Genomic DNA, 14810 nt, shown 5'->3' with positions numbered 1-14810 from the left:
GTGACTTCGATCTCACAAAATGACTGCAATGCTGCTTTCTGCATGACTTGGCTATGCAACCAAAATATGCAATGTAAATCAGAAATTAATTACCCTGAGGATTCAGAAACTATTCTAAGAGTGAATTTGGCTCGTTATTCCAGCAGAATTACTGCTCTTTCTATTGAACAAGGAATTCAAAAACTAACAAAGTGTTTTTTCTCCCAGATCTGTATCTCAGCTGACTGTCAAATCTAGCTGCATATTTCCTTGTGGTAAAGAAATTTCTAAGGCTCTTATCAAACTAACTACCAGTAAAAATCTAAGCTAACCTTTTTTGATTCCTTTTTTACAAGTAGAGGGCACTGAGTGTCTACCTCAGCTGCATTCTCACTCAGCTGACCTCCGAGAAAGCTGTTTGACACAGTTGTCTTTCAATATGCTATTTCTCTATTCAAAAGTTATTTCTTCAAAAGCTATTTGGATGAACAGGAAGAAAGAAAAGGAGGAGGATAAAGGTACAGAGACATGGAAAGCAAATTACACAACCTACTCCTTTTGGAAAAAGTATCACCTGCATATGCTCAAGTGAGCTCAAAAACCTCCATGACATAGAACTTCCATAGAAGTGACTGATAAATCAGAGCAGAAATTTTAATCCGTTCAGTATAACAGGTAAATGCTAACTTATTCTCTGACCAATGGAGGGACAACTTTTTTAAATACCTCAGCTGCTCACACTTGAATTTCATCCAGACAAACTACCTCGTGGGATTGTGAATCCATGGTGTATATTGAATGCAATTAACTTCCCAGTTTAACATATTGCTACCCAGAAATAGCAGCAAACACAGCATGACTTAGGCATCAATTTTTTAAACATACTAAAGAGATACTTTCCTTATTTTGTAACTTCAACTATAAATCACAGGAAAACAAATTTGTAGTGTCTCTTTGTCTTATTCCTCTTTGACAAGTGCTTTAGATAGAGTGGTGAAAAAATCAAAACTGGAGACAAATATATATTTTCTCTGGCACCAGGAAGACATATTCCACACCGTTAATACTCTCTGCTAAAAGGAAAACTTTTATGACATTTTACAGAAGGAAAATAACTCCCCTTTGGGACATGCAAGCTTGTCCTTGAGGTAAAAAATACAAATGGAGATGAAGAACCCCTTCTTTATCCACTTCTAAGTTTCAGACCCTGGACTTCCTTTTCTTCTCAGCTGTGTGTACCTCTCAAGTCACCACAGAATTCAATGGCAGCTTTCTTCGCTGAAAAAATTTGCATTCTCCTCAAAAATTTTAGGTCTATGGCTGCAAGAATCTCTTGTCGTACCACTTGACATTTTTTATGGCAGAATGTTACCCATAAAGAAACCTAAATTAAGTGCAAATTTCGGTATTTAAAGAGGCTAGATTTTCAGAAGAGCCAAAAGGTTGCATGCATAAACTGAGGCCAGTTTTGCAAGTGCTCAGAATCTCTGTGTCATTTGTGGACCAGACATCAATTCTGCATTATCAGGACATTCTGAAGAACCACCAAACCTCCTACTAAATAATTATATCCAATGCTTCTGAACAAAGGGCAAATTAGAAGCTGAACTAATAATTTATAGAGCTGTGATACAGTTTAGTCTTACATTTGCTTAAGTTTCACATTTTATCTCCCTAAGTGGAATCAATGACTTCTTCAAATTCCTTAGTCAGAGAATGCAGAATACCAGAAGTAGAAATGTATTATGCTTTATCCAGAGTGCATGAAAAAGACAGCATCTTATTATGTTTTATGGAACAGGCACAGCAAACAAGAAGTAGCTAGCATTTAATGAACATGGTGCTTAGTTTTAGAAAATTTATCTGTGTTAGTTCTTTCACCTCTGAAAAACTCAGACTGCATTTAAAGCACATCTCTTACAGGTAACAACATACAATTATAACTGAACTGAAATCTTATGTTTAGTGCATTGGCATGAATACTGCACAATTACTGCAATTACACTCAGGCTTGTACTCTACAAAATATCCTCAAAGATCACAATGTGGTATCCTTTAGTCAACTAAACACAGCTTTACTGTGAGAGTGATCACAGATCTCAAACTTGTACAAATAGACTACTTATTGTTTAAACACACCTGCTGTAGCTGTCATATTCCCACTGCTCTTATTTTAACCACACATTGATTATTCATCATAAAACCTCTTGCAATAGCTTAAAAAAATTGTTGTATAATAATAGATGGGATTGGATAATGAACTGAATCCAAGAAGTGTTTAAGTTCTTCCTCATTGAAAGGGCATTTCTATTAAAAGGAAAGCACCTTACTTGCCAAATTCAAAACAAATCCTAGGCATAGGTGCCTCATCTGTTCCAATGGCACTCATTACTATTCCTGTCCTAGATGCAAAGATATGCCTCTGAACTCTTGTGATGATAAATTACAGGGAGAAAGAAAATAAACAGTTTTATAAAGAGTTTCCTGGCTCACAGCCAGTCAGTAAGTGTATGGTGAAACCATCCCATCTCTGTCTATACTGATAGGGAAAAAAAACCCTGATGAACAACAGCATTGTATTGAGATGCAATTGCAGATGGGCATTGTGTGACAGCACTCCGAAGTGTCCCATGGACATTTATTGCCTTTAGAAGAACAGTGAGTTTCAAAGCAGCTTAAACAAAAAATGGTGAAATTTTTATCAGCCTGGGTGAGGAGGGAAGAAGGAGAGAAGGGTATTGGCATTTCGGTCCCTTGCTGCTTTGTTGGAGTATGGTAATTTCAGGAAATCAGGCAACTTTCTTGTCCTGCTACAATGAAAATGGGAAAAGAGGTTTCCATGTCTCTTTCCATGTTATGTTGTTATTTTAATTTTCTTACATGCCTCTTGTCACTCTGGGTGAAAGATGAAGCACCTGCTCCCTCTCTTTACTCATACATGAAGAGCAGAAGAGAGCGGTCAGCTCTTATGAATGACTGTTCCATGGGGAGGAAAGGGCAGCAATCTCAAGAGCTCATCTGCCTCCGACTCATCACATTTGAAATTCCCAAGGAATTTTACCTGTGCATCTCAGAGATAAAACAAGGGGTCCTCCAAAATTAAACTGTGGAAGGGCAGAGGGAACATTGCCTCCCTTGCCTTTCTCATGAAAAGAGATGGATAACTCCATATGGCTTCTTTTAAATTTAGTGTACTGGTTACTCTGCAAAGTCTGCCTTTGATTACAAGGGAACATTTTGCAGAAGGAGGTATTGCTTGCCATTTGTAATGTTGGTAGGATAAGATTTCCCCTCTCCATTTCACCTTTGAAAGGAGAGAGAAAGGAGATGAACATCAAATCTTAGTGTGCCAAGACTTGAAAATATATTTACATGCCAAAGTGGAACTCTTGCTTTGAACACCAGCCACAACAGCCTTCTGCACTTTGGGTAGTTCATTAACAGAAATCAATACAAGCTGCCTTTTAAGAAAGCTAACACTTGTTCATCGACACACTTTGTAATTCCTTTTAGCAGATGCATCAATGCTTACAAATGTGCAGTAAATTATGGCAAAACTGCAGAATGTCAAGGCTACTGAAAATAGTTTCATTTCAGTGCAAACTTGAAAGATTAACCTAAATACAATGAGAAAAAGAGTAATTACTAAGGAACACAGGAAAAAAGATGTGTTGTCTTTACCTGAAGGCCCTTCTTCTCTATCTTTTTCTGGAGTATTTGAAGGCACTTGGTGAAATCTGTGAGGTCCTGATCCATGGTCTCAATTAACTCACAGCCCTAGTGAAGAAGAAACAAAACAGAGAGAGAGAAAAAAAAGTCAGTAATTTTTCAATTTTGAGAACTAATGATCTCTTTGGTGAAATTTACTGCAGACAACCACTCAGCGTCTCTGCTGAGTGGTTGTAGGTCTCAGCTGAACTAGTTACTATGAACCAGCAGTTTGATAGGTATATACTCAGTTTGAGTATATACTCAAAGCCATTTGAGTACATCTGTGAGTTTGGATAAGCACATTTTACAGTGGTCTGCTGGATGGACAAATTCTGGTGTAGTGAGCCCTGGGTGATTGGCAACTTTCAGGAAAATGACTGTTCTCTCTGGTGCTGCACTTATTGTGTCTCTGCTACAAACATTCAAACCTGTATAAATGTGAGCACACAAAAGTATTCAAGCACCCCAGAAATGCTGCACTTGTACGGCAGTCAATTTGTAGTGGTTCAACAACAATTTTCTTGCACTGGGGTATTATGGCTGAGAACATGTTATAGAAGAGCAGGAGTTCAGATTTCTTAACTGAGAGCTAAAGCAATTTCTAAGCCTCTGATAAAAAGCTGAGTAAGGAAAAGTGAAGTGTATCTACTGCATAAAGTTACTATTCAAAGAGGTTTAGAGAATAAAAAATACCCAATACAGCACTGTGAATTAAAATAAGAATCATACACATTGGATTTAGAAGTTCCCTCTCCTACCACTTCAAGGTCCCCTTAAAAGCCTCCTAGCTTTGTCTTACTTGACAGATTTTATGTTTCTGCCATACACAATAACAACTGATAAGAGAAAAGCATTGAGAATACAGAATCTTTGTACGTGTGCCTCTGTATATAAAGTACATTACTCTGTTACATCAGAAAAAACACAAATAACAAAGCCAACATAAAAATGTTAAAGTTGCCTTTACCTTGGTGATAAAAATAAAGGTAGAGAAGACAAAATTTCCAGGATTAGTGAAGGCATGGAGTTTAGTGAATTGCATGCAACAAAGTAACAAGCCTCCAACAGGAAGACATACACTACCACTGAAATGCTTTCCCACACAGCCAGAATGCATATAAAACCAAATAAAGTCATCACGCAGTAGGGGATTTGGCTAAAGTAGAAGAGAAAAACAAGAAGATAATAACAGGTTTTCTATTACACTTCTCTCTTCAAAAACTTCTGAAAGAAAACTGGTCAAAAGTAGCAGCCTTTCTGTGACCTGATATTGCTCTAAATAGTTTTTCAAGTAGTAATAACAGGCTTGCAAAGATGAAACATCATGTAGCTGCAACAACACATGTAATCAGAGACCTCCATTGAAGAAGTGATGCTACTTCCCCTGCAAAATGGTGAGGGAAAAGGTAGCTGGATTCTGCACTCAGCGCTAAGCACAAAACTCTTTGAAGAGCTCCCGTATCTCCACTCTTCTCTAGAAAAGACCAAAAACGTAAAATTGGCAGGAGGAGATGTGACCCAGGCCATCTGGTGCCTGTAATGAACATGTGAGTTTGGCAACACCAGCCAGAGACACCCAGGGAGCCCAGGAAAGGTATAGGGTTGTTCAGTCTCACTCAGGAAAGCTCATTCAGATCTGAAAACTACTGAAGGGACCTTGTTTATCAAAGCCACTCGAAATGAAAAGGTGTCTCATTCACTATGGATGGGGTGCTCTCAGACAGTCTTGATATCAGCACTGATTGTGGGAAGAGAGACCAAGCTGTGAGAAACCATGAGTATTTCAGGTTTCAGTATTTCTCAGACAGCCTCTGAGCAGCTTGAGAACATGACAGATGAAGACTAAATCAGTGGCAGGGACAGCTACTGCTGAGTATGGGAGAAGACACAGCCTCAGTCGCCAGCTCTTAAAATTGCAGCAGAGAAGTCAAGCCTTTTATCTTTTGCCAGGGCCATTCCTCGGCTTCACAGCATTGGCAGAAGTAAGCAGTTTATAGATACCAATTTATGAATGAAAAATTTAATCCCCACCCTGACTCTGAAAAATACTCCTTCCTGCAGTCATTAACAAGCATGATCTTGAACAGGCAGGTTTTTCAGCAGAAGGTAAACTGCAATTCTATCAAGGTGTCTGTTTTTCTATTTGGTTTTTTTTTTCTGTTTTTTTCTGTTTTTTTTTTTTTTTTTTTTTAATTTGTTTTTTCTGGTTATTTTAAATAATGGTTTACAACACCTTAAATTATGATTTATTATTTTATGCCACTACTAGAAACATTTCTCTTGAGTTTAATTATTTTCTACCTTCTCAGGATGTTCTTTGACAAAAAGTTATTCTAGAGGAACTGCAAGGTACTTCCAAGGCAAGCTAGTATTAGTGATTGGAGGGCACTGAAGGTCATTCAGCTCTGGGAGAAAGCTGTGATGCACCATGCATAGACAACGTATGTTCAGCCCTGCTACTGTCTTCTGTCCATATTCACATAAAAGACCTCAAACACATATCACTGGAATGCAGAGTAAATATGTGAATGGGATGTCAAATACATGTTCATTAAAGGCAGATTACTGTACCTATGAGTACAGTAAGAGGGTGCTGGGGCTTATAAGTGCCTGCAACTGTTTACTCACTGCCCCTTTCTTTAATGCTTTACACAAGTACTGCTCTAGATCATCATATCAAAAAGTGTTGATAGAGTGCTACCATTAAAACCAGCACTTTCTTCAAATTAAACTATAATTTCTCATTCTCTTTCCACATCAAACAGATAACCACTTGTAGAATTGGCAGAGATTTTAGTATTGCTCCTTTTGCCACAGTGTCAAAGAGACTGGCATGGTCAGATTAAACAGGGGGAGGGGACAAGCAGCAGAACTGGATACTGCATCCTCCTCTTTACAGTCTTGCTGAAATTAATGTCTGTGCAGTTCATGTTCGCTGATGGTATAACAGCCTCAGATAAATCTGTTGCTCCTGACATATCAACTCCAATATTCTATGCCACAGAATTGGATGACAATTGTAATGCAGTTCCTTTCAACCTTCACTGCATTATTCTGGAATGACAAAAATCTTCAAGACAGAGCTATCCAATGCAGTCAGAGTTTAATGAAAGGACAGTGTAACAATGCAAGATAGGCAATAACACATGTAGTTTTATAGATACCTGCTCAACTTAATAACATTAACCTTTGGTAAGAAAGTGTAAAAGCCAAACAAATTTAACATTAGGAAAGGTTAGAAAAATCAATAGCACACAGCAGGAAAGAAAACAATAGATTTCATCTGATGACGATACAGCTTTGGTGAATGATGGGATGGGGCACAGAGTATGAGGCTTTCACTGCTCTGTCTTATAGCATCTCTGGGAGGCACTTTGCTAAAGAAGGAGGAGTGTCAGACACACTCAATAGGATTGTTGAACCCTATGTTTCAGACAGACACTGAATTCAGACAGGCACTGAAATGTCAATCTGAACATCTTGGCATTTCTCCATTTTTAGAAATGTTACACATCACAGGACATTGTGTGTTTGTAGAAAGCAGTGTATAGTTGCCCATTCCCCCATGTTCTTCTTAATCTTTTATTAAGAGAATGTAAGGTTTTTTCTTTCTGTAACCTTTCTGAGTATGAGAACATAATTAGAACAGAATACATAAAATATCCTAACATGTACTCTATCTCCCAGGTCTTCCTATGGCAAACCATACAAGACTATCTTTTGAAGCCTGTATCTGGCTGTGCTCAGTGGGTGCACCAGTGACATTCAGTTCAGTCTTTTAACAATACCTGAGCACAGAGGCTCAACTTTGAGTTATCAATCTCAAACAGATGTACTTATGTATAGTGTTAATGCCACATATCCTCAAGCAAAAAGAGGAGAAAGGAGACAGTCTGTAGATTTTCTCAAAATCACAGCACTGACAAATAAATTTTAAGGAACATAAATTAAAAGCTATCTCCAAACATTCACATTCTCCTAGACTGGACAAACAGTATTGTACCCACTTTATCCTAATATTTCACTGACCAACTGAAGCTATAGATTCTCAGATTTCATTTGCAAGGGACTTTTCAAAGTCATTTGGTCCAATCTCTTTCTAAGAGTTCATTAGATTTGCTCAGGTTTCTCAAGGCCCTTTCCAGTCCAGGTTAAGTTGGGAAGGGAGTCACATCTACTAGGATGGAGATGCCACTTCCCTGGGGAACCTCTTCCTGGGCTCGACCATTCTTGTGAAATTTTCTTTCCCAGTGTCAAATTTATCTCTTGTATTGCAAATTGTGCTTGCTGCTTCTTCTCCTATCTCAATTTAAGGAAGAATCTCTTTCTGTTTTCTCTCTGCCCTTCCATTAAGACAGCAATATGATCTGCTGCTCACCTTTTCTTCTGGAGGTTTGAACAAGACAGTTCACATTAGCCTTTTCTCATGTCATATGTTCTAGACTTCCCTAAAATTTATGTCCCTCACTTGTACTGTATTGGCAAGCAGTATCTCCACTTTGGAGAGCCTGAAGAGGTCATTTAAGACCAAGGAGACAGAGAGTTCCTAGATCTCTCTTCCTTTTAAAGTAAACTTCTGGACACTCAATTTTGCCTCTCTGGTATCCTCTTCCTCTTTAGCCCACTCAGAGAGTAACTCCAGCCTTCACACTCCTCATACACTAGCAGCAGACACCTAAATTTTTTGGCCTCCCCAGCATTTTCATAAACAAATGTGAAGCAGACAAGCTTCAGACATGCTGAGTTGGACTCAACAACTCTAGGAAAAAGCATACATGGATTGAAGCAAAGTACTGCTCTATGTACAGAAAGAGGAGCAGAAATGGACTGCAGGATCTGATTGTGGGTCTTGGACTAGGCCTAGTAAAGAAGATAAAACATGGATGCAGAAGCCTACAAGTTCAACAGATGACAGACATTATGTTCTACCACCTCATCTGTAATAGGAGTGTGGTCTTTGAGGCCAGAGCATTCAATCAGCATCAAAAAGAAAAAAAATAGTCAGGGAAAATCTGTTTGCAGAGATGGCAGAAACCCAGACAGTGGTTGCTGGCCCAGTATTCCACAGCTCATCCAAAACACCTCTACCAGAATCAGAACCAAGTCTAGCATGGGATGTAGATGAGACAGGCTAGAATGTCACTTTAAACATTCTGAAAATGTTTAAAGATGCAGGATTGTAGAGAGACAGACAGAACAAGAACCTCTAATTTGAGCTACTTCTAGCCATAAAAATTGCATGGATTTCCTATATGTGGTAAGATTGAGTCAGCATGATGACCACACCAATATGGCTGGTTTATCTCTATGAATTACAACCAGAAGGAAATTAGTGAATGGAAGCCTTTTGCATTTGGGGAGTAGGATGCAAGTAAGGAAGGCAAAGCAGTTAAGTTCACTGGCTTCTTTTGGGAATATAAAATACTGTTGAACAAAAGTGTTGAACAGCTTCTCTTTAACTCAGTTTAATTGTATGAATTGTCTTTTCATTTTTGAAATGGAGAACAAACCAATGTTGTGCAATTGGTGAAAATTATTTTTGATATTTAAATAGCCAACATAATTAATTAGGTGAAATTAATTTTCTTTTAGTTTTTGGACTCAAATTTGGCTGACTTCCTGGCATCAGTAGAAACCTAATACTGTATGGATTGCTTCGCCCCCAGTCCTAGGGTTCATGGTGTTTTCACTCATCCAATTGCACATTAAGGGACATTGCCATTCAGATTGACTAAAATAATTTATTAATCATGTTGAAGCTTATGCTCTGAAAGCTAAATAACTGAAATTTACACTAAGGTGAAAGCCCCCTTACTGAAAAGCAAACCAAGAATGTTCAGGTTTGACTATCACTTCTAACCTTATATAACATCACTTGGTTTATTAAACAAGTACTATCTGGTGGCAGAAACAAAATCAGTAAATATATGTAAACATATGCACAGTTCTACAACCCAGAAGCTACATGAACTTGTCAAATTTGACAAGCATTTAAAACAACAACAAAAAAAAAGCACTCTGTAGTTGAAACTGCAACAGCTGCAACCTCTCCCTTTCCCTCTTTCTATTTTGATGTCATCTTTTCCACAGTAAATAAAATATTTCCTGTTTTTGTTTTTAACGAGGCAGCATGTGGCTTCTGGTGGAGAATTTTTTTTTTTTGACACCATACATTTATGTTGAGATAATAGCAATGAAAGAGTTCATCTGCATTAATTAGGTTGTGCCCTTTCAAAAGAAAAGTCTATTGTTCATGACATAGTAATTACTTAAAGTGAACAAAATATGAGTCTGTTCAGTTGGTATCTGACCGATGCCAAAGAAAGCCACTGCACTTTCTTTGCCACCTATTAGATACCAAAAAACAGAAACCCAAATGTTTCTAAATCCAAAAAATCAAATGGAAGCAATCTGCCCCCCTGCTCCCCAAATAAAATAAAAAAAAACAAACAAAACCCCCCAAAAAAAAAAAAAACCAAAACCAAAAAAACCCAAAAAACAAAGTAAGCCAATAAACCCCACAAGCAGACAAAAACCTCCCCAGCACAGTTAATGTTCCATTTGCTGGAAAAATTTCCAGTATTTATCGGTATTGGAGCAAATTCTTCTGATGTATTCAGTTTGGTGAATGAAAGCAAACAAATTCTCACAGGTCAGAAAGTGCAGTGATATACACATCATTGCAACACCTTTCTCAGAAGGCCACTAACATCTTTTAAAACTTTTAAATAACTGAGCAGAGAAATAAGAGTGTTGCGTGAGAAAGGTCTGTGAGGAGTTGCAGTCTCATATTAAACCCACATCTCTCCATACCCATTTCTTGCATTTCAACAGTAGACCTACTTTTCTACATCCCTGTGCAACCCAAACATGTTATTTTTTCAATCTGATGATTAAAACTGAGCACAGTACAGCAGTGACAGCCACCTGCTATTTTTGGATCTTTGAAATTTCCCTTATGTGCCCTTTTCTGAAAATCAAAGATTCAGAGAAGGGAGTTTTAATTGATGGTCAGTCTCTCTCTGTAATCAGCACTGTGAAAGGCTTTTGTCTACCAAGATGGTTAGGCCCTTTGGATCCTAACCTAGTGATGGGTCTGATTACAGTACCTTGCTTTTCTTGGAAAATATCTTGAAAACAATAATTGCCCCTCTGTGCATTTACATACTAAGATATGAGGTAGCTCTTGGAAGGGAAATCAGAGTGCTGGAATTGCACGAGTCTGACAAAAGGCAAGCACATGCCACTGATTGTAGACAGCAAAAGCCACTACTTAGTTGTGTTATTGGCAAGTCTTGTTGACTTGTATGCACTTTGAACCAAGAAAAAGAACTGTGTTATTTTCAAATATAAGGCAACTACACTTAAACACATACTAAAACTCTCTTTGGTACTCTCACCAATGCAAATATGAGTCAAGCCCTTTTCTGAAATAAAGGAAGAAAGAAAAAATCTGCCTTAACCATAAATCCTATCTGTCATCCAGAAAGCTGAAGAAATAGGGCATGAAGTATTCTTTGCAATTCAACCATCTGAGCTGGGAGGGAGCGACAGAGGCCATTCACATTTCAAATATCCCACGCAAATTTAATTTCAGTAACCAAACAGGGTTTTGTTCTGTTTTTTGTGGTTTTGTTGTTGTTGTTCTGGTGTTTTGTTTTTATTTTTTTGTAGTTTGTATTTTTTCAAATTAAAAGGACTTCAGGTTAACAACTCTTGCTTTTTATCAGATAAGATGACAGATACTCTATAGAAATAAAATTAATAAGCAGACACTGCATTTGAATCAACCTTAGTTTGCAGACTGACTGCCAATTCTCAAGAACATCTGAAGGTAATAAAAACAAGGAGAAAACATCAAGGCTTGTACTGAGGTGTTTTCAAAGATCTGGGCTGACAAATTTTAGACATCCTAAACACTATCTTAACATTTCCTTTGCCAGCAGCCAAGAAACCCAAGAGCGCCATGAGTGTGAAAAATGCATAGAAAATAGCCAAAGAGATGTTAACTTGGATGGCATAAAATTCCTTGCAAGGCCTTTCTAGTCATTAATCTTATTTAAATATATATGATTAGTACACCTAGTCCCTCTCTCTTGCATTTGGACATATTTTATGCAATGGAATTTTTGTTCCTTATTTCCCAGTATGTCCTTACTTTCAGAGGTATGTAATTGCTCTGAAAAGAATTTGGATTGTTAGAGTAGAGCTGCATTTTATATGTTGATTACTGGACAGATTTTCTTGAGACCAGGCTCCAAATGTGTGCTAAGGAAAAAAAAAAAAAAAAAAAAGTATTTTTAGACAACTGTCTGTGAGCACAAGATGAGTACAAAGTGATTTGAAGATTTTGATCACCTGAAGACAGCAAATTTAAAGGAGAAATAGCCTCCTATCATGGATAAAACTTCAAAAATTGTGTTAAGACAATTCAGTAGTTCCTCTTTTCTTTTTGCTACTGGGATATTAATAAAAACAGCAAAATTAGTCTCAAGACCAATCCTTCAGGAAAGATCCTAATTACTTCCCACTGCTTGCTAGTTTTCTTATGAATCGCTGCCTGCCTTTAATTAGTGTCTTAAGCTCTAACTTGACTAGATAGGTGACTAGATAATACTCTTTTCTTTCCTTCTTATTTTTCTGTCTAACAGTTTCTAAAACCTCTCAGCTTCAGTGTAAGAGTTTATATCACAAGGAATAGAAGAAACTTTCTGTGGGAAGAGTTTATTCATTGTCTATAATACCCCATCGTTTCAGGATCATTTAATGTAGATCAAAAGGAGAATGCCAAACTATACAAATCCTCAGCACAATGCAGGTCAGCTTCTGTGTTCCAAATTTTAAATTATATTCCTGTCCTCTCTTTCTCCAGTTTTTCTTTCCAGTTATATTTCTCCTTTTCAATGGAGGGAATGGATAATTTAAACTTACAGAAATCTCTCTTGCCTTCTCTAGGCAGATTGTCTATGACAGGCAGATTATATAACATTTCCAATACGAGCTGGTGCCTGAAAGAGGCAGGAGCTTTACATTGGTGAAAACTGGGTATCTCCCCACACTGCCACACCAGGTCTACATCCTGCTTACATATTTAAAGGACACCAGAAACAGTAAGGCAGAATGAAGCAAATACTTGTTGTTATCCATACATACCCCAGTTAACTACAGATAGAAAATTAATACATAAAAGAATTGCTTTTGGGAACTTATTGGAGGAAAGTGCCTAGTCATACCTCAACAGCTTCACATCAGAAATAGCAATGTTGTAAAGAATGCCAAACTCAAATGTACATTGCTATTAATTTAGCTATATCTTCTGGACTGAAAAGAATTTTGTGCCTCCAAGGATGAGAAGGGGTGCACAGGTTTTGCAAATGCCCAATCTTAATGTAGACCAATGAAAACAGGCTTCACAAACTCAAAGTAAAATTAAATTGTTCAATATTTTAACAACTGATATTGCAACAGCAATAAAAATACATAACAATAATAATTATAATAACAACAACAGCAGCAACAACCACCACTCAGCTTTACAATCATTTTCCATCAAAGATCACAAAATTATCTATGAGCAATGAACAGAAATAATTGACATGCTGACATTTTGACAGACATAAGGAAAAGCTTGGGAAATTAAAGCACTGCCCAGCAGAGCAGTTCTGACTTCATCAGTACCAAGTGTTCCACTGAATATAAACACATTTACAAGTGAAATGCAGTCTATTTGCTATATTTCCACAGAACTGAGGTCGATTCTTGAATAATGATAGGTCACACATCATATTCACACAGTTGCTGCATTTTCTATTTGTGCAGGATTTCAAATCTCAAGTGAAATTGCCGAACAAACGGTCAGTCCTTAGATCTGAGAGCACTTGATAACTTGCTACGTTGGACACAAGTTTTATCTTCAAGGCCTGCTTTTTGATAAGCAGAGGTTGTGGCTTTAAAACAGAGAACACATTGAAATAGGGCTGTATATCCTCCCCATCTCTCTTTTCCATGTGAAATATAAACGACTTCTCAGGGGCCTGTTCAATTAGAAATCAGAAAATACAAGCTTACTGTACTGAAAACACTTCCATTACCTGTGACATGCTCCAAGCTTTGAACAGGTGACAAATATGACATCAAATAAAAAAAATAACATATATCCAACTAACTGCAATTACTCTGCAAGTAATACAGAGCTTTGCAACACAAGATTTTGCATTGGTATACCATAGATCTCTCCTAGTGGGGTATTCCTTTGCTCTGTGTAGGAACAATGATTCCTGAAGTGTCACTTCTAGCTCTTCTTACAGACAGCTATGATCCCTGACAAAAGCAAGCTAGCAAAACATAATGGGTACAAGCATTACAAAGGCACTATATGGTCAACTTCTTGTTCTAACAGGTTCTGTTCAGAACCCACTCCACTAACTATTCTGTGAGCACTGATCACAGTCCCCTGGATAGCCTATACATTAAAGGGATAAATCACAGAACAACAGAATGTTCACCTACAGAAAGCAGGGGTCCCACTCTTATGTTTATTAAGCTGTAGGATATGTCTAAAGCTAATTACACTGAACTGAAATCTATATGAAAAATCAGATCCCATGATCTTCCCCTACATGACTGAGAAGAGGATTTGGCTTCCTGCATCTTCTGTTGACAAAGGGCAATGGAACCATCAGGCATATTCATCATACAAAATGCAAGCCACTGCTGTTTGTGCAAAGAGCTGGAATGGGTTTGCAGGAACTGAATGCAGCAGAAAAGCTGAGTGTCATATTGTGCTAAAAAAGAAATGCGAGGGTCAAAAGGAGCTGGGTGCACACACAGGGGCAGACTGGTCTAACAGACTACGTGGAAGATGCAAGGATGCAAGACATTTCCCTGACTACTGCCTAGACAAAGCATAAGGCTCCAGAGCATCCAGCTGTGCTCTGACCTTCTCATCAGCTACCCAGGCTAACATGATTGCTGAGTGAACCTGACCTAACACTCACTGATACCAGTACTCAAGACAGTAAGTCTCTTTTTATTAAAAATAAATATAAAATTTCCAGAACACACTACTCTAACATATAATCAGATCTCTAGGGATCTGGGAGCTTCTCCGATTCTGCTTT

The 14810-nt window shown here is 37.8% G+C and overlaps 1 protein-coding gene across 8 annotated transcripts in view; it reads right to left on the bottom strand.

Annotated features, from left to right (window-relative positions):
* Positions 1 to 14810, bottom strand: part of TPK1 (thiamin pyrophosphokinase 1) — a 300067-nt gene that overhangs the window by 117431 nt on the left and 167826 nt on the right. For all 8 annotated transcript variants that reach the window (XR_014952273.1, XR_014952261.1, XR_014952250.1 and 5 more), the window contains one exon: positions 3661 to 3756. Coding sequence is in view for 4 of the 8 variants with exons in the window: in XM_085569968.1 (XP_085426094.1) it covers positions 3661 to 3756 (96 nt within the window). In the remaining 4 variants the exon portion in view is untranslated. The remainder of the gene's footprint in view (positions 1 to 3660; positions 3757 to 14810) is intronic.

This window comes from Lonchura striata, chromosome 2 (assembly GCF_050655825.1).
Source record: "Lonchura striata isolate lonStrDom1 chromosome 2, ASM5065582v1, whole genome shotgun sequence".
Taxonomy (NCBI): Eukaryota; Metazoa; Chordata; class Aves; order Passeriformes; family Estrildidae; genus Lonchura; species Lonchura striata.
The sequence above is the reverse complement of the archived record's forward strand: the minus strand, read 5'-3'. Positions and strand labels throughout refer to the sequence as shown.